The sequence below is a fragment of the Acipenser ruthenus genome, chromosome 8, assembly GCF_902713425.1.
Source record: "Acipenser ruthenus chromosome 8, fAciRut3.2 maternal haplotype, whole genome shotgun sequence".
Taxonomy (NCBI): Eukaryota; Metazoa; Chordata; class Actinopteri; order Acipenseriformes; family Acipenseridae; genus Acipenser; species Acipenser ruthenus.
This window is the reverse complement of record NC_081196.1, coordinates 5,876,650-5,904,643: the sequence shown is the minus strand read 5'-3', so window position 1 is coordinate 5,904,643 and position 27,994 is coordinate 5,876,650. Positions and strand designations below refer to the sequence as shown.

The 27,994-nt window shown below is 37.6% G+C and overlaps 1 protein-coding gene across 2 annotated transcripts in view; it reads right to left on the bottom strand.

Moving 5' to 3' along the window:
• Positions 1–27,994, bottom strand: part of LOC117405658 (rho GTPase-activating protein 42) — an 82,974-nt gene that overhangs the window by 37,709 nt on the left and 17,271 nt on the right. For both annotated transcript variants that reach the window (XM_059028268.1, XM_059028269.1), the window contains exons 2-3: positions 12,890–12,985; positions 7,730–7,791 (exon numbers count right to left, since the gene is read on the bottom strand). In XM_059028268.1, the coding sequence (XP_058884251.1) occupies positions 7,730–7,791; positions 12,890–12,985 (158 nt within the window). The remainder of the gene's footprint in view (positions 1–7,729; positions 7,792–12,889; positions 12,986–27,994) is intronic.

Here is a 27,994-nt window from a genome sequence, read left to right as displayed (position 1 = left end):
TCACGTTTTGTGCAGCCTATCAAATGCTGCGTGGGCGGGCTTTACTTAGTAACCACAGGATAGAATTAATTTCCAATGCAACTAACAACCAATAATCATCTCGGCTGATAAACTGACATTTTGTGCAGCCTGTCAAATGCTGCATGGGCGGTCTTAACGGGATACAGCTAAGTTACAAAACACTAATGTCAACATATTTGTCTTTTTAACATACTTATTCACAAAAAAACACACCAAGTGCAATGCCTAACTGATAGTTCTCATCAGTCGACAATTCATGCCTTTTTGACACAAACGATTTCATTCCAGTTAATGACACAAAACGTATTTGTCCTGTAGTTAACTATATTTATGTAAAGACCGACTAAATAAACACTGCTCTTTAATTCACTGTTAGTTTTCTTTCTTTTTTCTCGCACTCATAATGTGCTGTCATAGGCAAACGTGAAACTCGGTTTATATCATGACCCGCTTTAGATCATGAATTATGCCTGCACAGCAATTATGATATAAAGCAGTGTCATCTTTATTTCATTTCCTATTCATATGTGTTCTGTTTTTCTCTGTTTTTGTTTCTGCTCAATGCATACAAACTAGCTAACATGCTTCTGAAAATACTCCTTAAAATTGAAGCGGGGAAGCATATGAGTGCTGCGCAAGATTCAGTGCACAGCGCAATGTGCTCCCCCTACCTCACTTCAGTAAGCATGACACTTGAAGATATAAGCAGAAACAACAGGTGTGAATCCTAGAATATACATGGTAAGATATTAAACATATTAGGAAAACGGACTGGACTGTTACAAAACTATGCTACTGCATGAATAGAACCGTGCATCTTTAAAAGGGTTGTACATTGAATAATGTTTACACAGGCACCAGGTAAGGTGGGTGTGAGATGATTAACCTCCATACATCCTAATTGTCACTGTGGCTAGTAAGACTTTCTTGTATATACATCAGGTCTAAATGCAGAGAAAGGTCTGTCTTGTTCAGAACCTGTAGCTGGCACACATTAGTTTGTTTTATTGGGCACAGTACTTATGTATTTATTTATGTGCACACACGCATTGTGGAAACTAAATCAAGTTCTCATTAATCATGTATGGTCCTCTTTTTAAAGACAAAAAAAATGTTGCTCAACTAAATCCAACTCTATAAAACCTATTACTTTATTATGGTTATTATCTCAACAGGGTTCTGCTAGCTTCAGGCATTTCAATGTGTTTTAAGAGACTATTATCTAAAAACTACAAGCGATTCTGGCCAAAGCTTCTCACATTATTGTTTTCTGTTGGCTTGAACATATGAAGAAAAATACACAGTAGTCTTGCTCAAGCCCTCACCTTTTAGGGGTAGAATGGGAATGTGTTTGATAATTATGAATGTTATTTTCAGAATATAGTGCATTTTTTTGCTGTGCTGCTCTCAACCTAAATTTAGGTTTAAATTCTGATTTTACAGCCTGAATAAGCCCACCAGACATATACCTAACAGCTACAAAAATAACCACACATTACTGTAGTTCCAGTTGTTTTATTATTATTATTATTATTATTATTATTATTATTATTATTATTATTATTATTATTATTATTATTACACACTCAACTGTCATTAAACTTAAAAAGTTTCAATTTTCAAATTGTGTGGGAGTGTTCTACGCATGGGACAACATCCAAAAATAAGATATACTGGCATTTTGACAATCTCTGATGGCTTCATTTCTTATACATGTTTTATAACAGGGGTGTCTAAATTGTTTAACTGAACCAATTGAACGTCCAACCTGTCAAACCTGGCCCTCCAGGACCGTGATTGGACGGCCCTGTTTTAGGAAATCTGGTACTATCTAGCCTTATCCAATAAAGTGTTTTTGTGTACCAGAATAACATGTTTTCAAATATATAAAACACGATGTACAACGCAGTACGTAGCAATAGTTTAGACAGCAGCCTAGGACAGGCAAAGGAAATAACTTTGTTTACCATACAATAATACAGCTATAATTAGCAGCATTCGAAAGCTAGCAATGCAGATTAGAAAAACATATTTTTTACATACGCAAGGTCCTTTTATATACTTTCCCAGGAACTTAAGTGCTGGCTTCCAGTCACATTTGAGAATTACCAGAAATAAGTTCCACATGCCTTTGTTCCGTGTTGTGTGATCCCTGCCAGATTCAAGCCATGAACTTTGAAAGGCCAGCTCTACAGATGTCAACCAATGTTTTACAAAATAGAATTATGCACGCCAAAACAGTTCTATATGTGAGGTCTATTGTTTTTAATTACCTTGCAACTACAGTACAGGAATATAAAACAGGTGCTGTATTTGATGTCACTCCCTGTCTAGAAAAGGACAAAACCACATCCCATGCACTGTATAGGTTGTTCTGCTTGTCATTTATAAAGATATTTTCTTGCATCGAACAAAACTATAAAGGGCCATGGCAATGTAAGCAATAGTAATAATAATAATAATAATAATACTGGGGAGCTCCAGTGTGTGTTGGGACAGATCCATTCCCACAAAAATGCTTTAATTTAGTAATAATAATGTAGTGCCTAATTATTCTGCCCCTGTTTTTCTCTACAATTTAGAATGTCCAATTATGTTTCATCATCGCAGCACTCAATCCCCGGAGAACTGAAGGTCCTCCAATCCCACGATCAAGGCAATTGTCTCTTTACACCCAGGCGCTCCACAGCGGATGTTGGTGAGCTACAAGCCCCTGGAGGACAGAGCCTTCTCTAGGTGTCCACTTTAAGCTCGCAGTATAACTTGCCAGTAGAGTCTGCTCCCTGCCAATTTTGCCTCCGTACAGCCATGATGCAAACTTGTATGCTTCACCCTGCACACTATCCAGCCATGCCTTTACTAGGCAAGCCTCTCAGAGACCCCTACCACTAAAACCATGCCTGATACGGATTCCTTATCAGTGTAATATACCGTTTTTATAGAATGGCCCAAAAAATGTGTTTTACAAAAATATTCTTAAAAGCAAAGTCTTTTTTTTTTACATGAGCATCGTTACTTGCTCTTAAAATGTATCTATTCTCAAACGCTGCTTCAGTAGAAACGGTTGTCTTTGATTAAAATCACTCTTGGCTTGGCACAACCCTGAATAAGTTTAATGTAAATATAATTAATCAATCTTTGTTCAACATTAAAAATGTCCTGAGCTTGAAATTGGAAATTATATAAAACCTGCAAATGCTGGCTCAGATTCATGTCAGTGATCACTAAGCTCCGCTCAGAAAAGCAGACGAAGAACGAAGTTATTGCCTGATATTTAAAAAGGCATAAATTATAATGAATTGCAAATGGTTCAGTTGTAATGCTCTTTGGGATTTTAATTTCTTCTTATTATGTTTGGGAAAGAAAATGCTGATTAATTACACAGACTTCTGCTTCTGAAATGTTGCCACTACTTTAAGCCACCAGCAGCTGACCCCTTGTGAATTTGTGTCATAGGGACTTGTATTTGTGACCAAGGCTACTATACTAAATTAAGTTTGCCTGAGAACTGTCACCAAACATCCTATGCATTTCTAAAGTGATCGAAAATTTGGTCACATTACCAGTCGTGTACAGTAAATGTACTATGGTTTGGGCAATTTTTACTGTTGCTAACACATTATTCATACATAAAGTTGCTAGATACAATTATTATTATTTTTTTTATTACAGAAACTGAAAGAACAAGTATGTTAGTAACACACATCACGGCTGTAGATAAAAAACGGAGCCATCATTATCATAAAAAAGATGACCTACAGTACATCCACCCTACCTGAGACACATGAGCAGCTGGGCAGACAGATGGACAGGTTCCCCCATTTATCTCCAGATAAAAAATAAATAAAGAATGTCCTAACCAAGTTTCATCAGATGTATGAAAAACTTTAGTGTGGCATACCTCTAGTCTAAGTACAGACATCGCTGATAATAAATCTCATAGAATTAGTTACTTTTAAATGAAGGGCCGTGTTCCAGAATGTACTAGAAATAATACATGGAATGGGTTGAATTACAGTACACAGCAGTACACAGCTGATTTCCTAACATTACAGGGAAACATTAAAACTCATTCTGTGGTTGCTCCATTCAAGCCACAATACCCCCTTGAAGAGAGTTTATTTTATAAATCATGAACTACATAAATGTTTTTTTTTTTTTTCTGTGGCACTGCCTAACATCACTTATTATAGCTTAAACTACAGATGTTTTATTTAAATGCCTTCCTAATGAATTAAAATGACTTTTGTATATTGATTAAGAGCGCTCAACAATTTACAGGCTTTATTTTCTATTTTTTATAGGCAAAAATAATTCAGACCCCTGTAGAGAGCTTTTAGAGGGCCAACTGCAGGTGACAGGGAAAAAGACCTCTAAAAGTAGCAAACATTATGCAATTAAAAACACCTCTGAGAGAAGAACTTGATATATACTTCTCTGAGGAAGCTATGAGTGTAAAATCAGGAAAAGCAAACCACGTTAAAAAGCCTGTATGTTCGAAGGCTTTCCCTAAAGGATACTGCTGCTGCTGCTGCTGCTGCATTAGCCATGACACTGGCAGTGAAACCTGTCAAAGGCAGAACGATGACATTAAATAATATTCAAACAAATATTTTCAGACGGGTGACTGGGGGATTTTACAAAGCTGGTCTCATGATAGAGGTATTTAATACGTATTTCCTAAAATAATACACTTGGGCTCCTGGCAAGACAACTGCACACAACCCAGAGCTGGAATGGGACTCTGAAAAGTGGCTGACTTCCAACCAACATATAATAAAACTCTTCATGCCTGACGGATCCCACAGACTTTCTATTACCAGCAAGGCAGAGACATGTTTTTAATAAAAGGACGTGTACTTTAAATATCTGTTAGTTAGCAGTCCTCCACTCAGCTGTGATGTCTTAATTTGAGGACATATGGATTCCCAACCTGGCCGAAAATCTGGAAATCACTGATTAATCCATGTCTGAGTATTTGTATTTTTAATATTCATGACTAAGTCCATATGTCCAACACAAGTTTAATTTTTAGACTCAAACTCTCTAGCCTCCACATCGAGAGAGAGAGAGAGAGAGATATTATTATTTTGTTACCATTGTTCCTTGTTTGTATATATATGCATCTGTTCATAATATGTATGTATTTGCTTTGGCAACACTGTGGAAAATAAGTCATGCCAATAAAGCACTTTGAATTGAATTGAATTGAGAGAGAGAGAGAGAGAGAGAGAGAGAGAGAGAGAGAGAGAGAGAGCGCTGTCTCAAGCACTTACACTTACATAGTTTCCCTTTACTCCATAACATACACCTTGTCAAGCTGGCCAACATTAATCATTTATTTTTTACACTGTATTTTGTCACTACAGAGTGGTTGGGTTTTGAGGATATACTGTCTGTAACCCAATACTGTTGAAACACTCGGGTGAATTCTACCTAACTAAGAAGGAGAATTCTTACCTACCACTGACCTAAAGCATCCCTATCTCAGGCACACAGAAATGATTCTAAGACTCATCAGATATATTGTGGCTGATTTTCAAAGCTATTTACTCAAAGGAGATGGCCTGTTTGCCAAGTGGATGTTGCTTGCAATGCTGAAAGCACATTAAAGAAATAACAATCCTTATTCACTTTCAAGCTGATATCTCATGCTATGTGAATGTGGGTGTTCAGTAAATCAAAATGTTAGAGAATACCATCCAGATATCTAGAGAGAACTTTTCTTCTATTGTTATAGGCACTTGTAGGAAAAGTCTGGTTATTAGATACCTTTGAATAGGAAAATGAATTAATTTTTTTTACAAAGGATTGCTGACAAGAATACATAACTGTAAGAAATTGTAATTTCTCTAGACATTTAAAGCCTTCTGAGTCACAAGGATTCGCTCCAGAGACTAATAAACAAACCTTTCCAGACAAATACTATTGAGTTCTTCCAGTTATGGCTTGGTGAAAAACAGAAAATAAATGAATAAAACGTAAATGAACATTAGTCTGCAAAAGAAAAGCCAAGATAAACAATAGCCTCTCCAACACAAGGGTCCTCTTTCCACAATGTTAATCTTTTACCCAACATTCCTGCTTCCCATGTGGTGTATCTTTTTGCTCTTTCTGTCCATTTTCAAATGCTGGTTAAAGACAGGGAATGGGTTTAATTAAATATGAAAAAAGATATCATTATCAGTAACATGAAAACAATCCATCACCTAGATACATCGCAAGCATACATCGCAAGCACGTGTGAAGAAGACTGAGATTCGGACAGATTGTGATCCATAATCAAACACGTTTTTTATACCGTATGCATAAACGTAAGTGTGGCAGGCAAACCGAGGTCCTCCATTTCCCCCCATTCTGACACTATCAAGAACCTGTGCTAAAGTAGCTTTAATTGTCATCACAATTGATTGTCTAGATACATGCATTCCTGCAATAAAAATGTGAGATTCTGTACATACAGACATAGGCCCACCCCAGAGGGGGATAATCATTTACTGAACAGAGGGACCATTTACGCTGGAATAAACACACAGATGAGTGAATAGTGCTAGCGGTCTGGAGCTTGACTTAAAAACAACTATGGACTCATGAAAGTTAGCCTCACCTAATATATGTGTACATATTTAAATTTCTACCTTCACCAGCTTCGTGTGTGAGGAATTTGTCATATGATCTGAAACAGAAGCCACTGATTACAGTAATAATTGTACGTCTCAAAATTGTTACAGCGTGTGCTAGGTTCAGTTGCAATGCACTTAATGCTGAAAACCATAACTACTATGTACACAAGCACCACATAACAGGAGCTCACAGGGATATTTAATGGGTAAAAACAATGGAACTGGAGGGTGCAGAATGTATTGTGAGAAGGTTCAGGAAATCTTTTTTTCTTAAATTACTGTGCAAATCTCAACATATATACAGTCTGGAAATGAATTTGCAGTTAATCCCACTTGGCAATGGTGAAGCACACATTCACAAGTTCTTCCTGAGGGTCTCACAATCGTAGTGTGTGATAGATGGCACAGCATCTCTCTGACCTACTTTCAGTGGGGCTGGTTTGTATTTCTCTGCTTGCCTCGTTACCATCAGAGCCCTTCTGCTGTCATGCTTCAGAAAACACTCCCCACCACTCAAAGGCAGACCAGGGGGCTCGTCCTTCGTGATTTCACAATTCAGCACATGAACACAGTATTTTGTTTTATTAAAGAGTATAAATGAACGTGCAACAACTGGAAGCGAATTGCATGTTTTTCTTGCTTCAAGTCCCAGTCTGTCTGACTCTTCCTCGGGTGGATTCGGGGGCCAGTGGCATGTCCTCGCTAGAGGTTATCCTGCCAAATTTAGCACTTCCGTGGAATCCAGAACGGACTGTTGTTGTTCAAACCCTCCTTCCCCCTTATGTGAACTATTAACAGTAAAAACAAAAAATTCCCAACTACTCTTGACCATACGTGCTGTTTGACATCGTTTCTTGCTTGAGTCACGACCCTCTTCGAGCATCTGTTTCATAAAGAAATGATTTCCCACAGCAGTTGGAATCCAGTAGTATTTAGAAATAATCTCGAACAATTGAAGAACATTTCAGATCCCAATTTCACATGACATTTACAAACAAATCATGCTACTTGATTCCAGCAGACTAGCCCACAATCCATACTTTACTACAGTACTTTATTTGTAAACAGACACCCCAAACACTTACCAGTCTCCTCCTTTCCTCTTCCACTGTATTTAACAACTGAGCAAATTCTTTGAATGACTGAGCTGAAAAAAAAAAACATAACATTATTTTATGGGAAGCGTATACAACTACAATTTTAAAAAGAGAACAGTTATAATATTTACACAAAAAACACATTTGTAGTTAACTAAAAACATGTTAAAAGATATTAATGTCAGTCACAAAACTGAGTTTTTATGGTAGCAATTTGGACCACCCAAAAGACGGAGCACAAGGAAGTGACTTGCTCAGGGTCACACAATGAGTCAGTGGCTGAGGCGGGATTTGAACCGGGGACCTCCTGGTTACAAGCCCCTTTCTTTAACCACTGGACCACACAGCCTCCTTTATAGAATGGGGGGAATTTGTCGAAGAATTGCTTTTCTGTAAAGAATTACCAGGGAGAACAAAGTGAGGAAATATTCAGACTGCTAGATGGATATATTCAAGAAAATTCAATAGTCAACTCGCAAGTTGTTTTGAAAATTCTATATGGATTCTGAAGCTAGCGTACTTGTCGGATATATTTGGACAGTTAAATGCTTTTGAAATGGATCCGAAATCCCTTTGATTCTGAAATCGATACAAACCTGGACCTGAAATCACAAGAGGAGTTGATTGAACTGTCAAACGATGGGACTTGAAAGATTAAAATTCTCTGCTGTTCCGTTACCACAGATCTGGATAAATATTATGGATGAGTACCCTGTTGCTAGAGAAAAAGCTCTAAGAACTAGGCCAGACAAAAAGGGTCGCTGGTGCGCGGTGAGCCGAGGACACCCTGGCCGACCTAAACCTTCCCCCCCTCGGGCGACGCTTGGCCAATTGTGCGCCGCCCCCCGGGAGCTCCCGTCTATGGTCGGCAATAGAATAGCCTGGACTCGAACCGGCTATAGGGTGCATCCTGCACTCCACTTGGAATGTCTTTACCAGCCCCCCAGAGTACTTTGTAATTAGTATTATTTACTTAAATTTCTTTTTATCCTCATTTCATTGTTTCATCATTTAATTTGTTGTTTGCAATGAGAGTAAGGTGATCTGCTCAGTATCTACAAGAAAAAACGCTGGCACTACTACTGGTCTGCCTTTATGCTACCGTATGTCTCTTTTCCTCACGCAGTGAGACACAATGTGTGGCTAAGTGTATTTTTTGTAGTGATGTTGTTACCCTTGTAATGTATATGCAGTACATTACATGTAAGTTTTTTAAAAAAATGCAAGTCGCGATGAATGATGAAGATGTCTGCTAATGACTAAATAATAATACAGATTCATTGGGTGGGGGGCCTCAGCCAGGATTCACAATGTTCTGGGGGGCCTTGAGCTGAGAAAGTTTGGGAACCCCTGCTTTAGAGGATGAAGAAAATATATGAAAAACAGACACTAGAGGAAAAGAGAAAAAACTATTTAGAAAAATGATATGTTTACTCTGTTTAATCAATCGGCAATCACTGCCACCATTTCCCTCATCATGAAACTCTAGACCTGTGTGTCCTGGATTGCTGTCCCTGAAGACGAGAGGAATGTGTTCTGCTGTGACACTCCTAACTTCTATAACAGACTTGTTTGCACACAGAACAAAATTTATTATGAGTCACTCTGATATCCATTTCCTTAAACAAAGTGGATTGTGTCCATTCTGCTTTTTATTTTCATTGCTAATTTTGCTTATTCCAAAAGATGTTAAGTGCTACATAGTACGCAATTCCGGAAAACAGTTTTTTTGGAATTTAATCAGCTTGACCTAAGCCAGGTTTATATAAAAAAAAAACACTAGTTTAAGTTGCAATGCCCCACATCAATGTTCAGTTTCATGCTACAATGTTATTCTTACTTGATGATTATTTTCAACATTCTTCTATAATTTACCCTTCAATTTACTCAGCTTAAACAGGAACCTCAGCAGAGTCCATTGGCGTTCCGGTTTCTTAGTCCCTAAAAGCATATTTCAAGCATTCTCCAAGGCTTTCTTCCAACTCTTACACTCCGTGAACCAAGCAGGAATGCCTCTGATACTACCTGTAGCAACAGGATATCATAAAGGTGATCTGCTGAATTATAAGGTCAAGTGGACTGCTTGTGACTACAACTTTTATTATTTTTAAAAGTGAAATGTTCTGAAAGTGCTTTAACAATATGTTGTTTAAAATAAACTGCTGCTTTGGGGATACCTGGAAACTCGTATTAGCAAACCTTTCCTGTTCCTAATTAGATTCACTTTTCTACCCTGTGATACGGTAATTGGAGACACAAATTCCTTCTTAAGGGGCTTAGGCTTTGATGCTTCATTAAATGAAAGATCAAGAATGCAGTCCACATCAGTCCTAATGTTAAACAGCCACTTTATATTTTTTTACTGTGAATAAAACTCACAGTCATTTTTTTTTTGCCACCAACCAAGACACTAATATCTTAAAAACTCTAAAACTAAACACTGACATCAGCATCACACATATGTAAATATCTGTATTCAGTTTAGGCGTAGGTTAGCCTCATCTGGTACACTGTTACTTCTCCTTACATGTCACTGTAATGCAAGAAAAACCCCTGAGGTATACTCTTCAATTCTTCTGCTCAATGGAGCTCATGGAGGCCACTTTCATTTACAAAACCTTACATCTTCAAATAACTCCCTGTCTACATAAACGGTACTTACTAGCTTTGTCCAGGGAATATATCCTGTCCTGATGGAAAAGATGAGAGCTGCTGCAGGCTTCAACGTGCCAGTCTAAGGAAGCACTCAAGCAGATGTTTACGTGAGATCTTGCCTTGCGCAGAACAGACTGGGAATTGGCTTAAGCAGCAACGATCTGTCTGAAGAGTTAGATCCACCTATGTTTAGTGGATTAGATCACTGCTGACTCTACTGCCTTAAGGTCAGCAAACACAACCCTACATTTATGTTACTTTGTAGAATAATACATATCGGATGTTACAAGTAGGATCATAGCATCCTCGGGCTTATCCGAACATACTTGTAATACTTAAGAACAGTAAAGTATGAGGTATTTGTTGGTTGCAATTGCATGGGTCCTACAGTGTAGGAAGCTGAAGTACAGTACCGTCTATGTACAAGTTCAGTTCTCTTCATTGCAGGATCCTACAGGAATCACATATGCTGGCCTGTACAAAAACTACTGCTCCTGTAGAGCCCGTCCAGTTCATACCAGGTTGAGGACTGTGCGTTAACACCAGAATAGCTGGTTTTGTTGTTAATGTGCATGGGTTAATGTTGATCACCATTGGTTTTGATTAAATGAAGTCATGGTATATATTTTACTTCACCACTCATGCCATTAAAAAACACAACTGCTCATCCCATAATTCTCCTTTCAGCTGTTTCGGAAGCAGTTTCTGTTAGAAATTAGTAGGCTCTAATCTCTATCAGATGTGTGTGTTTTAAATCCCCTATCTTTTCCTATTACAGCAACCTTTGATGCAAATGTCCTGTATCTACACTGTAGGATTCAGTGCATGAAAACTGATAGTCTCTGTGAAAGTACAGCATAACAAGCTCTACCAAGGTTCAGCTACTTAAGAGATTAATATATAGATTGATAACATTTTGGAATTTAAATCCTGGAAGAGAAATTCCCTGTATAATCTCGGCTTGATATATCTTTTGCTCATTCGTCAGAGATAGCGAAAATTACCATTACTCTTATAGTCCATGAATTCTTTCTTCAAATCATGACCAAATCATGATCATCTACCCCCCCCCCATCCCCCCCCCCCCAGTATTCCACCCCCACAAAGTCTGTGCTCCAGCATCAGAAGATAACTAGGTCCCTTGTGTATATCAGTCACATGGGCAATTGCAGGTGGGAAATTATTTCAGAAATTTTCCATGCCATTACCCAGGTAATCAACATCACTTCAAATACCAGATGGTGAACTGCTTTTTTTTTTTTTTTTTTTGCAATCCCATTCCTAAATGGCTCGTTCATAGCAATATCTGTCTGGCCAGGCATATCATTCTTGGTTAGGGGCCAGGTAGGAGATGGACCGTTTCAAATTAAGATGTGTTTCATCATGATGTGGAACATTTCTATTTTTGTTTTTATGCATACTTGCCCCAATTTAACCCGATTTCACCCAGTATCCGTTTCAGTAAATACACTCTGTTGCCATTTTATTTGTGAGATAAAAAAATGATGTGACACAAGTAACATCTGGGAAACATAATTTTAATTGCTCCTGTAACTAAGTCTATTCTTGCTGGCTTTGTATTGCTAAAGCTGTTGTTTTATTCCTCTATGAGAATTTGTCTTTGCACTTGCCCGTCTTGTATGCTGTAATTAATTGCTTTCTGAAAAAGGAGAAAGCTGGCGATCCATTACCACAGTTAATGCTTTAAATCAAATCAAAATTACCGGGGATGGTCTTCATAATAAATGTAAGTAAACTTCACTTCCAGCTGGTACATGACTCACTATGCAGCTGTTTAGAACGCAGCAGTAGATATCACAATTATGAATGCAGTACTTAAAGAATGGAAATACTGGAATTCAGAAAGGTCGTGCTCATTAGGGCGTTTTTTTTCCCAGCTGGTCCATTTCTCTTAATAGATTTATATATTATTTATACCACTATCAGCATGACTTTCAAATGGCACAAAAGAAAAACTAGGTCGCTGAGGAGTTGATATGATTAAACTATACCCCACCAGCATACACCACAACTGGATTTCTTTAGAGCATTTTACAGTTTCAGGGAATCTCCCTTTTTTGCACCAAACACTTATTTTTAGTGGAAATAACCATGGATATGCGGTTGAGGCCATTCAGGGTGATTCCCCAGTGCTGTAAAATGCTCTAAGAGCAGATCGAATCTAACTGATTTTAAAAGCCTGCTTTAGACTACTGATAATGGCATGTTCAAATTGGTCACATTAAAATTGTGTAGGTTACTTCTACTAACCTTTTTTAATTCATGCTGTATATGTTTAGTTTCATTACAGATGAAGCCCTCCAACTGAACTGAAAGAAATAACATAACTGAACTCGCTTGACGTATTCATGGGGGGTTTGTTTTTTCAAAAACATCAACATTCAGTTCTGCTTTACACCCTTATGAGTAAAACGATGAACATCTTAACAAGTTAAAGAAGAACTAGACTCCTGACAATTTAAAATCACTTACCAATATTAATCTCATCATCGGTTTCTGCATCTCCTATACATTCAAACTGGAAATCCTGCAGTGACTGGGAGAATTTCTGCACCGCTACAGACAAATCTGAAAATTAAAAAAAAAAACACACAAAACAGTTAACATATAGTCCCTCATATAGTGCAGGCTGTGAGATTGCCAAAACTGGTCTAAACCCTGCAAAAAGGCAAGGCGAATATCAGTTTGTTTGTGTTGCTCCTATTTATATACGTCAACAAAACTGCAAAGCGGTCACCCTCAGTCAATCACTGCGTGTGCTGCGTTTACTGCATGAAACGAGTCATGTAAGTGACATACGGTACTGCTCTGTTCATATTCTCCATCATGGATATCAATAATATTTTATAGGTGTCAATGAAAAAAACAGGTCACCATGACATAACAAATGCATAATCAAAATGAAGACTGGCTGTCCCAAAGCTTGTAATAGCTCAGCAAATCAAGCATCAATACCTTAAAAAGTCGATCTCGCTGATATGGAGAATAATACACGTGCAATTTCAGTCCACATAAATATTGTTTTATACATTCAATACTTTGTTTATAGGCCATGTACGAAACACACAGTTGGTCTTTATTCAATCTAAACCATGGCTAAAAAACACCGTCGTTTTTAAAACATTAAAAGAAGGGGACATAAAAACCAACATCTCTAGCAGTGTGAGTTAGACCATTTTGCAGCCGTGGAAAATGGAAATTTAATTACACAGGATTCTTCTAACTCAGCATGGTGTCAAAAAAATAGGTGTGACTTCTCACCAGCAGAACTGGACATAGCTTCTATTACAAATACCCAGAGGAATCCCTGGGGAGTTCACAGCTGGAAGAGAGGTCAGCGTTTGACTGTATCCCTCGAGTCTGATGTCACATTGTATGTGTGCAGGTAAGCATGCATGCATGAAGCATATTCCTGCCGTTATCTTGATTACAATGTTTGCCTGGCCTAAGAAATCTGACTAAATCTTACTTCAAGAGTGACCTGCCAAAAGACAGCTTTTTAGTTACTATCTGTTAAAATACTGCATATTCCATTTGTTGTTTTGTTTTAACATTCCTATTGAACGGTAAAGCTCAAGCTCATATAAGAGTAATGAAAATGAAAATACATCCGGTTTTGCTGTATTTATCCTGGCTGGTATATTAATGAAATTCTTTATTTTTTTGTAAAGTTTCCCACTAAGATAATATCTGTCTAAATGACTAATCAAAAAAAGAAATGAGGAAGCTATTTGGTTTGCTGAACCTGAATCAACAATTCTCTACATAGCTTATTTAAATTTTAATGAGAAGAGAAGGAGACATTGAAAATAAACCAAGCAAAAACTGGAAATGAATTTGGCTTTGGTCACATACTGTACGAAATTAGTTTCATCACAAAACCAGCACACAATTGCCACAGGGCACTGTGTCTAAAATTCTGTAATTTATTTAAATCATTTGTAAAGAAGAGAAGTGTATAAAGACAGGCGTCTAGCCAAACACAGAATCAATCCAAGTGACTACAGTATATATCAGGTATAAAGATGAAAAGCAATAGCAGGGCTGCTTGTGTGGTTATTGGGTTATTGAGTACTGTACTCGTTTCCAACCTGAGCAAGAGAGAAAGTTGAACACATTAGTGTGTATTAGTGTTTTGGTTGTGATGTCCATACTTACAGTTGATTGTGCAATAGGCCACACATAAACTGGAGTTTGGAACTGTACACATTAGATAAAATATTAAACAGCTATTATCTTCTGTGACAGAGTCAGAATGATTCTTGGTGATAAATCTCTCTCCCGACCTGTGAGGGTGCTGTGTAAAGGGAACAGAGTGCCCTGGACTGGACGGCCAGACAATTCATTCCCAGGGTTAGAAGGAAGTCTGTCATTTAGAAAGGGGGCGGAGCTACGATACACTAAATCATCGACCCAGAAGGGAAACGACGTGGCAGCCGCGGATTGGAGGAGCGGTTGCACTAGTTAACCAAGGGGTCATGATTGACGGTACAAAAGTAGCAAAGTGATCTGTTCCTTGTTACGGTTAAGATGAACCGGACAGAAAGACGTGTGTTTTTATCGTGAGTGTTTTGTTTGTTTTGTCGTTATAAATATACTGTTTGTTGTTATTTAGACGGCTAACACGATCCAGAGCTGTCACCAGAGGCCAGCACAAACCTGGACTACACTGCACTTTGTTTCACGAATAATTGTATTTACACCACGAGCACTTTAACACTCACTGTGGACTTGTGTTTGTGTTTTGTGTTACGTGTGGGTGTATAAGATCGGGACTATTATTTCGGGACCAACCCGTGGATTAAAACAGTGCAATACACGCCACTGTATTGCCTGTTTCTCATTGTTATTGTTTACTGCCGTTTTGTCATCAGACTTTGGATTATAAAAATAAATAACATTGTACCTGGATTACCGCTGTCTGTCTGTTCATTGATCACTGCTGCATTCCTGCACCTGCACACTGTTAACCACTTTGCCACATAAAATAGAAAACATAAAAGGTCCATCTTTACATATATTCTGATTTTCTGAAGCAAAGACTTTTAAGATCAAGTTCATTCATTACAATACAGTCAAAATATGACTGCAAAAAAAAAAACAGCACTGCACGTGGGACTCAGCCACCACGGAGGCTTGTCCTGCAACTACTTTATTTATAGTTTCCACTTCACTGCTAAATATACTTTATACTGTACAGAAGTTGTAATTTAACATCAGTAAGCAGCAATTATATTGAATAAAAGATCAGATTTCTTCCCCCTCGCTAACATTTCAGCCAGTTCACTGGTAGATTTCTGGCTGTTCCTCAGAACTTTATAGTACTGAGCTCAACACTCCAAGCTTTTTTCCCCCACTAGCCTGTTTACTTTTTTTATTACAAAGAAAAAGTAGAATCAAATGACATTTATTTATTTATTTATTTATTTATTTATTTATTTATTTATTTTTACTTTCCCTACAATCGTACTGAGAAGTTTGTTTTTGTATGATCTGGGACAGTGTTTTAAAAATCCCAGCTTCTCAACAAAGTAACTCGTTTTTCTTGAACTTCCTCATTCGTTGCTGCAGTTCCATGGCTACCTGTAGGGTCCCTTTAATTTGACCCCTCACTGAAGCCACTTTGATTTTTGAAAGTGTACCCTGTGCAATTTTTACTACAGGTTTATTGAAGTAATACTTAGTGTAATTATTGCTGTTATAACACTATGTTTACACAAGTTAATTCACTGTCCAGTATGAATTGTAGTTGTTCGGTCAGATATGGGAACAGCTAACAGTATCTGCTTGTTTTCGGTTTTTCGAGCAACGTCACTGAGAGGTCAAGGCACTTTCAAAACAGTTCCAAGATCTTCTGTGCAAAACATTTCACTTGGGTGTTATCAAAGAAGAGGTAGACAGGATGACGATATGTAGCAGGAAGTGCATGCGCAAAAAGAAAAAAAAAGAAGCACTTTCACTAGTACCAGAGGGTAAAAGAACAATGATTGTTCCTGTTCTTAAATGCCTTTTTTCTTAAGGAAGGCTCCACAACAAAAGGTTATTCATAAGGAATTACATACCGCTTCTGCACGAGCCTCAAAGTATAGTTCAAAGCGAAGTTCAAAGCCAGGTAAGGATCCCTGGTTTGATATGGATCTCTTTCACTTTTTTATTCCTGGGCCTTTCTTCAATACCACCTCCCTACATGCTAGATTTTATTTAAGAAAATAATGTAGGCTATAATAATTTATTATAACTTGAACATGAGAGGCATATAGTATAGGCAAGGCTTGACGATTTAAGCAATAAAACATATTTCAAATATATGTTATAGATTAGTCCAAACTTTCCAGAATTATTTGGAGAAAAAAAATATGGACATTAGTAATGGTAGAGAGATGAAAAGCTCAAAGGAAACAGAAGGATCAAATTACACATACACAATGAAAGATGTGTAATGTTAATCCAGGTACTGCTGTAAGACAGAAAGTAAATGCCATTTTCATTCCAGAAAGAATGTGACGTCAGGTGATAGAACCACACTTCAGCCTAACAGCCACATGTGGCAGGAAGCCAAAACTCCAATACACTCTAATGTGTTCAGTTTCAGGAATGCTGCATTTATATAGCTAGCACTATTGCAGTTCAGTTATTAAGTGACTAAGCATAAACATATGGACGACCCATTTGCAGCCTTTCAACAGAAAGGCCTGTATATTGACTGGAATTGATTATAAATCATACCACACCACAAGAACACATTGCACAAATCTGCAACTTAATAGTTTTAAGGGCGGTTTTTGAACTACTTACTCTGTATCATTGAGTTTAATTACAGTATTTTTATTAACCCTTTCAGTCCTGAATTATTTTTATCGAGCTGAAGAATAAACACCTTCAATAAGTATACATGAGAATTTTTTTTTTGGTACATATATTATTTATACACTACCTCAGACTGGGACCTAGGAATCCTGTGAGGTTCCAATGTAATTTCCAACAGCATATGTTAACATATGGCGCCAAAATAAGGCAGGTCCTTGAGGTCCCGCCAGGAATGAAGCGATTAAGCGGGACTCATCACAAAAGACTTTAAAATACAGGAATACTGTGTGAATGCCTGTTAAAATAATAACACTCGCCAAGTCATTAATATAACTACTCCCTCATGGTTTTACTGTCAAGGAAGAAATGTAATCTAGCATCCTCTCATCCTTTTATTCCGAGTTGGTGATAATTCATAAGGGAGTTACAGCTGGACACACAAACTCAGGTTACCACAATTCTCATCTAATCTTACCTTAGGTAATGTACTGTACTTCAAGAGTATTGTGAATTGAGGGTCTGTGAAACCAGCTCAAAATGTTTTTGTATTATTATTATTATTATTATTATTATTATTATTATTATTATCTAATTAAGCTGTTCCAAGAGACCCACTTTCCTATAGCGCTGATAAAGTCTTAAGCTCTTTCTGTTATTCTGGATGCCTGCAGGCAGCGGTCCAGATAAGCTGCGTACCTGCTGTTTGTACGTGAATCCGAAATACGCACTAAATTTAAATTTAATGTACAACAATACCCATAGCAATTTTGCTGCTCAGCTTGTCTTCCTCCTCACCCACCTCCCCTAAACCTTCCACTAACAACTACATCTCCCACAATACTATGTCTTCAGTTACTAGGAACCTGTACACAAGAAAAAACAATCGAAAACAAACATTATCCAATCTCTGGCTAGCCCTGTTGTCTTTGCAGCCAGTATTCTTACATCACAGTAAGAATACACAGGTTGAAGCGTAAACACCCCAGTCCAGCTACAAATCCAACTGGAACCATCGTCAGAGGCAACCGCTAAAAAAGTGCCTATAATATTCAACTGTTTCATAAGTTATGAATGCATTTCCTTTTTTTATTTATCTGTATGGCTTTATATTGAAGTTTTAACATGTTCACGGAGTTTAAGAATTTAATGTTAAAATATAAGTAACGTAATTAATTTGCAGAGTCCGTGTGATCCCTCGAAAAAAACTGTACTGAGATAAAAAAGAACCTTGTAGGTTGTGTAGCATTTCAGTTAAAATGGAAGGCTCTTTTTTAATGCCTACCACATTACCATTAAAGATTGTACAGTATTTATCGAAATTACTCATGACTTCAAGGTAATGTTGCGTTTTACATTTGACATACATTTTACTCTCTGTGTTAAAATTACAGGGTAAGTTAGTCCCAGACCCAAAACCTTATCTGGAGTGCTGCCCGCAGGGATCAATTCAGTGCTCAGTCACAGTGATTCTTGGTCAAATATCTTTCACACAATGACCCGTGACAAGGTCCTTGCTTGAAATGTCTGCTTCCTAAGCTATATTTTATTTAAATTATACTTTGTTTTGTCTGCCAAAGTACCAGAAGGTCTCTCTCAAAAGATTAATCGTTACTTTATTAACTCACTGCAGCATGCCAATCCATTGTGAAGGACATTGCTGTTTTTAACACTGAGCACTTAATGTGGTGTCTACAAACTTCAGAATTTGAAACATAAAAAAAACACTAAATACTCCTTTACATTGAGTAAAGCTATACACTGATTTTTATTTGTATGTATTTATTTTTTTTATTAAACATGATCATTCTAAACAGTTTAAAAACACTTATTTTATTCTTCCAACCTATTATTCTTCAAATGTAAAGTATATTAAAAAAATGTACACTGGTAAAAATAACATTACTGTAAAAAAACAAGAACAATACTCTTAGAAAACATCAATGTGTTCAGTACCGCGTTACCTCATTTTCTTTAAAAAAAAACAAAAAAAACTCTGTCCTATATAAGCTAAGTCTCTAAATCGTGAAAATTAATATTACAAAAATAAATAAAATAAATACACAGTAGGGGCATGTGGTGTAGTAGTGTAGAGGTCAAGGCTGGCCAGCAGCAGAAATAGCAAACCCAGACACGGAAAACTGCAGTTCAGCGCTGTGGAGCACTTTTATTACTTAACAAACAATAGGTCTAAACAAAAATCCAAAAACAGCATACAAAATAAAACACACCCAAGCTACGTCTATCTCGGAGCAGGACAGAAAGCACAAGCTGCTGCGCTCAGCCCTTCTAAACAAACTCTCTCCTTCCGCCCCAAACAAACGTGTCTTTGTTCTTTTTCAATGGCGTGGTGTCTTCTCCAGGGGGTTAACTGACTGACTGATCAGCCAACCAGGAGCTGCACACGTACCCATTCTCAGGATGATCAATCAGACAATCAGCCTCCCCAGAAAGTCACCACACCAAACGAATTATCTTAATTAAAACCATGTGGCTGTGCAAAGAGTGGCCATCTTGGATCCAGGCTGTTTCCTCGCTGTTGAGCTAAGATGGCTGCCAGTTACAAAAACACATATTTTAATGTGCAGGGCATCTGCCCTGTCACCGGGCACTATCACACAACTGTAAAACGATTTAAGGAATGGTTTTAAAAGATTTTCTTAGACCTACGATTTGAAATTGATTTAACTTAATCAAAATAGGCTTTAAAAAACATTCCTTAAAACATTTTGCGAAGAGTGTCCTATATGACTGCATGCTAATAAAATGATCATGCTGAATCCCAAATACATGATCACAAAAGTTCTTTTTTCTTCAATGCTCACCAACTAAAATAAACCACATGCCTTGAATACCTACAACTATGCAGTACAGAAAATAAGTGTTGCAACGTCAAGCTAATAATGGTGTGTTTATAATAAAGCTTTTTGCCTACATATAGGTATCAAAACATACGGTACTGGATAGAACTGCTGTAAAAGGCAAGTTGGAATGTGCACAATTCCAGATGTTCAGGCAATCTCTGTGGTTGTGCTTCTGTTACCACATGCTTTGGTATCCTGCACGTTAGAACAACAATTAGGACATGCATAATTCATTTCTGGCAGCTGTCCGACAGATTAAAGATTTTAGAGTTCTGAAACTAAGGTTGAAACCATAAACACTATGCTAATACATCTCTGTTTGTACACCTTACAGCAGTCGCCCAGTCAGCCACTGAAAAGCTGAGCCTCTTTGAATTCAGCCTGAAAACAACTGTAGATGTTACTCCATGTAAATGGTTGCTTGCAGACTTTGATAAAAAAAAAAATGGAATCAATTAATAAAAGTATTTTATTTTAAATAAATCTTTATTATAAAATATATCAATTATCATTACAAGGAATGCATGCCGATAAAAGAAAACTTCTTGGTCTTTAATTAACATCAATTTCAAAACCACAGAGATTTCATAAAACGCACTTCCAAAACCAGAAGCCAACTTTACATATAGATTAAGTGCCATCTCCATCAAATAACACCGGCATTTCAATTTCCTTCACCATCATTTGATAGTCCTCTCAGATTACTGACTGATCATTTACTCCTGTCATGTCACATTAATCTCCCTCCCTTACTGTACTGCTTGCCCAAACTTGCTGAAGTTTAATATTTTATTTTGTTTATTGTTAGACTATCTTAGAATATGTTAAGCAAGTTAGTATTAACATGCCACACATTATTTATTTATTTATTTATTTATTTTTTATGACAAATATTAATCGACTTTTAAACTTTGTTCTATCTGACCATCAAGCTTCAGGTTGTTTTGTAAAAAAGCTACTTAAATTATTTTGCTTCTTTTTTTAGTTTTTTTGTTTAAAAAAAGTGCCGGAATATGGGCCATTTTATATATTTTTTTTCCCACAGCACTTAGTGACTTTTATCTTTGGAGATCGGACTGTCTAGCGTTGTCTAGGAAAATGTATATGTTTAGGTTAGCCACATTGGAATGCTGCAGTCACTTTTACCCAGTCAGCAAATTCTAAACCATTTCCCCCCATTCTCAGCAGCAAGAATTATAATTAGTCTACCAAATGTGCTCCACCCTGACTTCATTGCCTAACTCTCCATGCCAACACAAACCCATGTTTCTTAATCTATTTTATTTTTTCTAGTCGATGCCGTAGAAAGGTACAAGCCTCCCTGTGTTTACCACAGAGTAGAAGCCTTGAGCAGCCACAAAGCCAGGCTGCACTGCACTGTCTCCTGAGGAAATCTGCAATTAGGGTGTGAGCTCAGCTTCCCTATGAGACTTCTAAGAAATATGCCTGTTTGTGGGAGTCCAAATCCTTCCTACTACAACATACTTTATTACAATTACAATTGCAGTAGCTAACATATACCATCACAGCCATTAAATATTCTCAGTCTGAATTATATCTGAGGACAGCTGCAAGTCATGCCTCCCCCCAGACAGGATTTTTGGAGCAAAAATACTGATATACAATCAGACTTCCAGAAGTGGGTGGACCATGTCCAAACACACCCCAACAACAGCAAAAAAAATGCAAAACATTTGTGCTGACATTGCATTTTTGAAAATGCATGTAAACAACCCTTCAAGAAAAGTTTGTCTTGCTTTTTTGTTCCTTTAAGGGCCCATGGAAGTACAGTGAAGCACCCCCTGCAATCCATTCCTCTCTCAAACACAGACTCCCAATTGTACAGGACTGCATGGTGGTTTTGTACTGTGGCCTACTGCCCACTGGGCACCCAGCTAAAGCTTGCTACACTTATAACCTGGATTTGTGCCCAGAGCTCAAGAGATGAAAGGCATAAAAGGCTAGCGATTTGGAGTTTACTTTTTTATAACAATCACCTTGAAGGGATCATCTACTCTTTTCTCTACATTATTTTTTTGTCTTGATTTTTAAGTGCCTTTGAGGTGAGGTGGTTTTAGAAATGACCACTACAGTAGGTCATTTCCGTCCCCTCTGTAACGGTGAGTTAGCAACAGGAAATGTTATGTTCAAACTAACTCAGAATGGACAGAAAATAAAACCCCAAGTGGTCATTTTTCAAACCACCACTAGTCATAAATTCAGATTTTGTAGTCATTTCAGATACAGACCCAGAGGTAGAAAAGGGACATTGGTTAATAAACCTGGTAATTAATGATTAGGGCCCTACCCATTTCACGGCCATGAGAAACGTGACACGGACCGTGAAATTCATTCTGCACCGAAATCTGGTCTGTTTTGTGTACTTTTACCCTGTTATATGTACCGTTACAGGTTCCTGATGCGATTGTTAGCTTGTTTCAATTTAAAAAAGAAAGAAAGCTCATCGTGAATTGGACAGGATTTATTGATTGACATTTGACAACTCTAATCACTGATTGGTAGACACAGGCTTCCGGGGCAGTACCGTCAGGCAACATTTTAAAATGAGTGTCCAAAATAAATCAAAGTGCTACAATCATTACTGCAGTGGATCATGTAAAATAATTTGGAAGCCAAATATATACCAAGTAGTAGTATGAGCATAAAAATACATTAAAAGCACCGGAGGACAAAGAAATAAATAAAATAAATATGTCAGTAATTTCAGAGACGTTTATATTTTTTAGCCTCTGGATATATTGTCTAGCTAAAGGTTCATTTTCATTTAGCGTTTCTACTTTGTTAGTCACATGCTTTTGTTAACTTCAGGGCTTTAAATGTTTATATTTTGCTGTTTTAAACTATATGTTCATACTTTGTTACACCACTGTGAAATTTAAGATTTAAATAGCTGAAACCGTGAAATTTATGAAAATGTACCGTGAATTTGGTAGGGCCCTAGTAATGATATAAGAAGTCACAACTTTGTTGTCGATTTTCAAACCACCTCATAATGACCTTAGCACCAACACCACTGGAGAACGATGGAGGACACAGATATTAGAATATTACAAAATATTTTTACAAAATTGAGATGATATACAAGCATCTCTTTAGGTTGTAATCGGACAGCAGGTTTGATGCAGTTGCTAGAATGGACAAGCTGTACAAAGTGTGTAAAACAATATCTGGCATGAGCCATAACTCCTTAGTTTCCGAAAGGTTTAAGGCAGACGTTAAAGATTATGTTTCACTTATTCAGAGCCCCTGCCCCTGGAAGTTACTTTGAACTGCCCTAATGCATCTAGTGACAGATTTACTGCATAACGAACTGAGGAAAACCTTGCCGGCAAACTGTTTCACTGCAGATTGTTTATGAACTCACATAGTGTAAAAAACAGGCAATAAAACCATCAGGATTCTTGCATTAAATCCCTTTTTAATAGCACCGAATAGCCAATGCAAAAGCTGTCCTCTTCGCAAATGAGTTGCAGGTTACTACAGGTTTATTCATTTAAACAAAGTATATTGTAGTATAAAGGGCTTAGCTATTGTTTTACAACATCACTATGATTGGTCTGTTAATGGTGGGTGATTCGGAGCAGAGATAGATGTGAAAAGGTGTTCTTTTTTTTATATGTTCTTTTATATACAGTTATAAAATGTAATAATTATTATATATGAACTGGTAGCTACCAGTATATAAAAAGGGTTAACAGCCCACAACCATGTATTTTAATAGAGATGTCACAGAACAAAGGCTAAAGGTTCAAGTGAAACGAGAGCATAAGAAAATAAGTAAATGACGAAATAAAAATTATGTCTGGGAATTTTATTTTTTCAAGCGTGTGTTAAGCAAAGAAAGACGTCATGTTGTGCAAGCTGTATTTTCTGGTTTCTCAGAAGTGTGATTCACTCAATGTACTCCATTGACTGTCAATGTCATTCACACAATGGCAGCTTGTCATTAGTTCTGATCTATTATTACCTTCACTCATCAGTCTCTGTTCTTTGAAGCAGCAGCGCACAAGTGGAAGACCATTACCTCATTCAAAACAACCCACATGAGTCACAGGGCCCTTTTTAAGAATGTGGATGGTTATAGTATTAAAGCTGTAAAGTCTACTGTAAATTTGATTTATGACTTTGTTATTGTGTTATCCATTGCAGTATATTTAGACAAATACATCTAAATCTGGAATAACCTTTCTCGCTTTAAAATTAAGTAATTGCAGTACTTGGCAAGCGGATAAGTGATTTTTTTGCATGTTTGTACATTTTACAGAACAAGCAATAAATAACTCATCAAACTATAATTAATGATTGAGACACATTGGGTTTTATTATTTATTTTACAGCTGTACTACATCCAAATGATGACTGTTGTACTTCAAAATAATTCATGTTCAGTTAAAAATGTATTAAGAAACAGGAAAACAGATTTTGTGGCATGTGGATTTGGGTAAAACGAATGACACATATTGTTTAATCTGCAGTATTGTGATGAATCAGGCTTCAGTGGAAAAGCAAAGGGAGCTACAGTCACACCTGTACACCTGGCATCTGCCCAGCTTAGTTTCAGTTAGATCATCCTACAGGGAAAAAAACAAGAATCAAACCAACACACAGAATCTTACAGTCTACCAGTATCAAATTTCTAATGTATAACAACCTGCTTTTCCATCAACCTTAAACCCAAGGTGTTGATGTGCCGCACAGCTATCTCAATACTTCTGTCCTTATATCTGGGTCCCCCTTGCTTTTTTGACAGAGACACTTCAGAATGAAGAGAGGCAGGTTTTCCCTTTCCTGATCAAACTTTTAAACCATCTTCAGTGATCTAATAAGCAGCAGTGTTGCATTGGTAGAATTGTAGCCCTGGCGCGGTTCAGGATGAAGAGCAATTGCTCCTTCCCGTGTTAAAATATAATTGTCTCTTCTGCCGTTTGTTTTCATTTCATTGCTGCTCCCCTGTGCTGCCACTGGGGGTCAGGGATTCTAACCATCCTGGCTCACCTCTCCAATTACAAGAGGCAAATCATTCATTATCTATACAATACAATACAATTTGCTTGTATATAGCGCTTTACAGGCAGAGCATCCCAGGGCACTTTACAGTAAAAACCCTATAAAAGACAAAAAAAAGAAGAAAAAAAAGCCATTGGCCAATCAATTCAGCTCAAGAATAAACAAATGCTTTTAAATTTGATTTGACTTTGAATAAAAGTGGGAAAAGCATTTTGATCAATCTAGCATGAAATACTGTACTACTATTATGGCTAAGGTGACCATATGGCTCTGTGTTCAGCGGGACACTTTGGGAGAGTTCAGGCTTTTCAACTCAGAACCCAATGCATTCTGGAAAGTGACAGGTAAAATGTACCAGAATGCACTGGGTTGTGAGTTGAAAAGCCTGAACTCTCCCAAAGTGTCCCGCTGCTGCTTATGGTTAACTTAATTAGGGCTTCCGGTAGACTTTTGCGATATCATTTTGTAGTTTTTTTATTTACATGATGTTAAATTACACCCAGACTCAGAACTGCAGTTTAAGTGCTCCCTTGCACTTGAAATTCTATAACAAAACAAAAACAAACATGGAAGCAAATAAAAGGTTTTAACAAAACACTACAAATAGACTCGAAAGCATCTACCTAAATGAGGGGAGCTAATCTCCTTCCCCCAACATACAAAACAACAAAATACCTTTCCTTTTCTTTTCCTCCCCCCCCCTCTCTCTCTCTCTCTCTCTCTCTCTCTCTCTCTCTCTCTCTCGGCTGTACAAACCTTCACTGAACTGTCTTCCTCTAAATTCTCTTTGTCTTTTCTGGGGTGTGGCCAGGGGTAGTTGACTTCAATCATTGAATTCCCACCTGGCCACATTCCACACTTTTCAATAAAATAAATAAACCAAAACAATTAAACATTTTAACATGTGGCTGTATAAAGGCGGCCATCTTGGCCCCAGGCTGTTCCTCTATGCCTGAGCCAAAATGGCTGCCAGCCACAAAACACATTTCTCAGTGTGCAGGGCCTCTGCCCTGTCACAACTTCCTTCTCAACAAGTGAATGCAACAATTCCGCATAACCATTTATATTAGAATATGACAATGGAAGTCTCTCGAGTTCATCAATAAGTGGAGGCTTGCCATTTTACTAGTTTGTCGCTGAATTCCACGGGTTGCCTTTCCCAAAATGTTATGAATTGTATTCCACCTCCTCACTGTCTTTTCACCCTGCCATCAACCGACCTGTGACAGATGTTTTAGGCCACAAAAAACTGACTGGAAAAAAAAAACCTATATTCTGGGCCAACCAGTTCAAAACATTCCTACACACAAATCCATTATGTCTTAATCTTCCTTAGCAGTAAGTGTGGGAGATCTACGGTCCATCAGTAGATGCACAAGCAGATTGATTCAGTTCCCTCATTGAGAGCTTGCAGAGTCATAACATCAAAAAGCCCACTGTGTCTCAGGGGCGTTCCCTATGCATGAACAGTAAAGACATACACAGTGAGACCACAGGACGTTATGGATAAAAGCACAGAAAGGAAGAGAACATGCCACTAAGAAAAGGCACATGATAATGGATTTGACTTATTTCTGGATAGAGCGTGTTTAGGTTCAATACAGATAACACTGAAATCTTTCCACTGGAAAAAAAAATAATCTTTTTTTTTCCCACAAGATTTTTTTGTATTATGAAGTAACTAAATTAGCAGAAGCCCTCGTTACTGTGCATTTGCACTGTGCATGCTTCCACCACTGTCACCACAGAAATGTAGTCTTGAGGCTTTGGAAGAAACAGCTCAGTTTCTCTGAGCCTTGTAACCATAAAACATTCAAATTAATCCATAGGATTTGAGGGTGGAAAATATTCCCACAAAAAAAGAAAAAAACATTTGTAATGTAAGTTTTCCTTTCTCTGTTTCAACTTTTCCTCCTAGACAACATCTGGGCTTCTTCTAGGAATGATGCTTGAGTTCAGACTTTGTCAGTGTAAAGGAGAGCTAATCCCAGTGCAGTTTGTAACACAGAACGTGTAATTACCATCGATTATATAATTTTCTAGAGGGAGGGGCCTACTGTTTAACATCAAAACAGATCCTCATATTTCTTGATATCCCTCTGCAGCCATGATTACAGTGTTGTGGAATTTCCTTCACCTTGCTTGTCAAAGGTGTATTGCTATTGGTCTGTCCAGAGGGAGTGCTTTGCAGGTGATGACACATCTGCACCCCACACCCCCACCCACCCCACACACACACACACTTTTCTTGTGAAAAGGCCCAATACACCCTGCCAGGGCCCCAGCAGGAGGCAGAGGCACCTTGTTTACTGGAGATTGTATTGTCATTCCAGAGAAAAGCAGCAATTTAATTGCTGTGCTTGCGAGGCCTCAGAACCTTATCTATCCCGTAAACCATTTCATGGTTTAATTAAGGAACTGGTTGTTTTCCATAGGCAAAAGGAGAAACAATGCGTTTATTCTGTGATGTGAATTCAAGGCACCCACACACATCAAACTATGGTTTGTACGCATCCTTCTAGCCCATACGCTGTAAACTACTTAGTATATCTCCACCACACTACAGCATGTTTCATATTCTTTGACCTAATGCAGATATTTTTAGTAAATGAGCTTTAAGTAAAACACTTCACAGCTGGGTTTAATCGTGAAGATTCACATTGTATTAGCTAATGTATAATAAACCTGCAATAAATTCTACCTCAGGAACATTTTTTTGTTGGCATTTTTGTGCTTCCCTGCATCAGCATCTGCTCCCCACATTACTAACTAGATTAGCAGTCTATAAATTCTCCATGGGTTGTCCTACAGCATACCACTGCAGATTGGATTTCATCAGTTTCCAGTGCTTACTTTGAGTCCTTATAAGGGCAAATAGTGA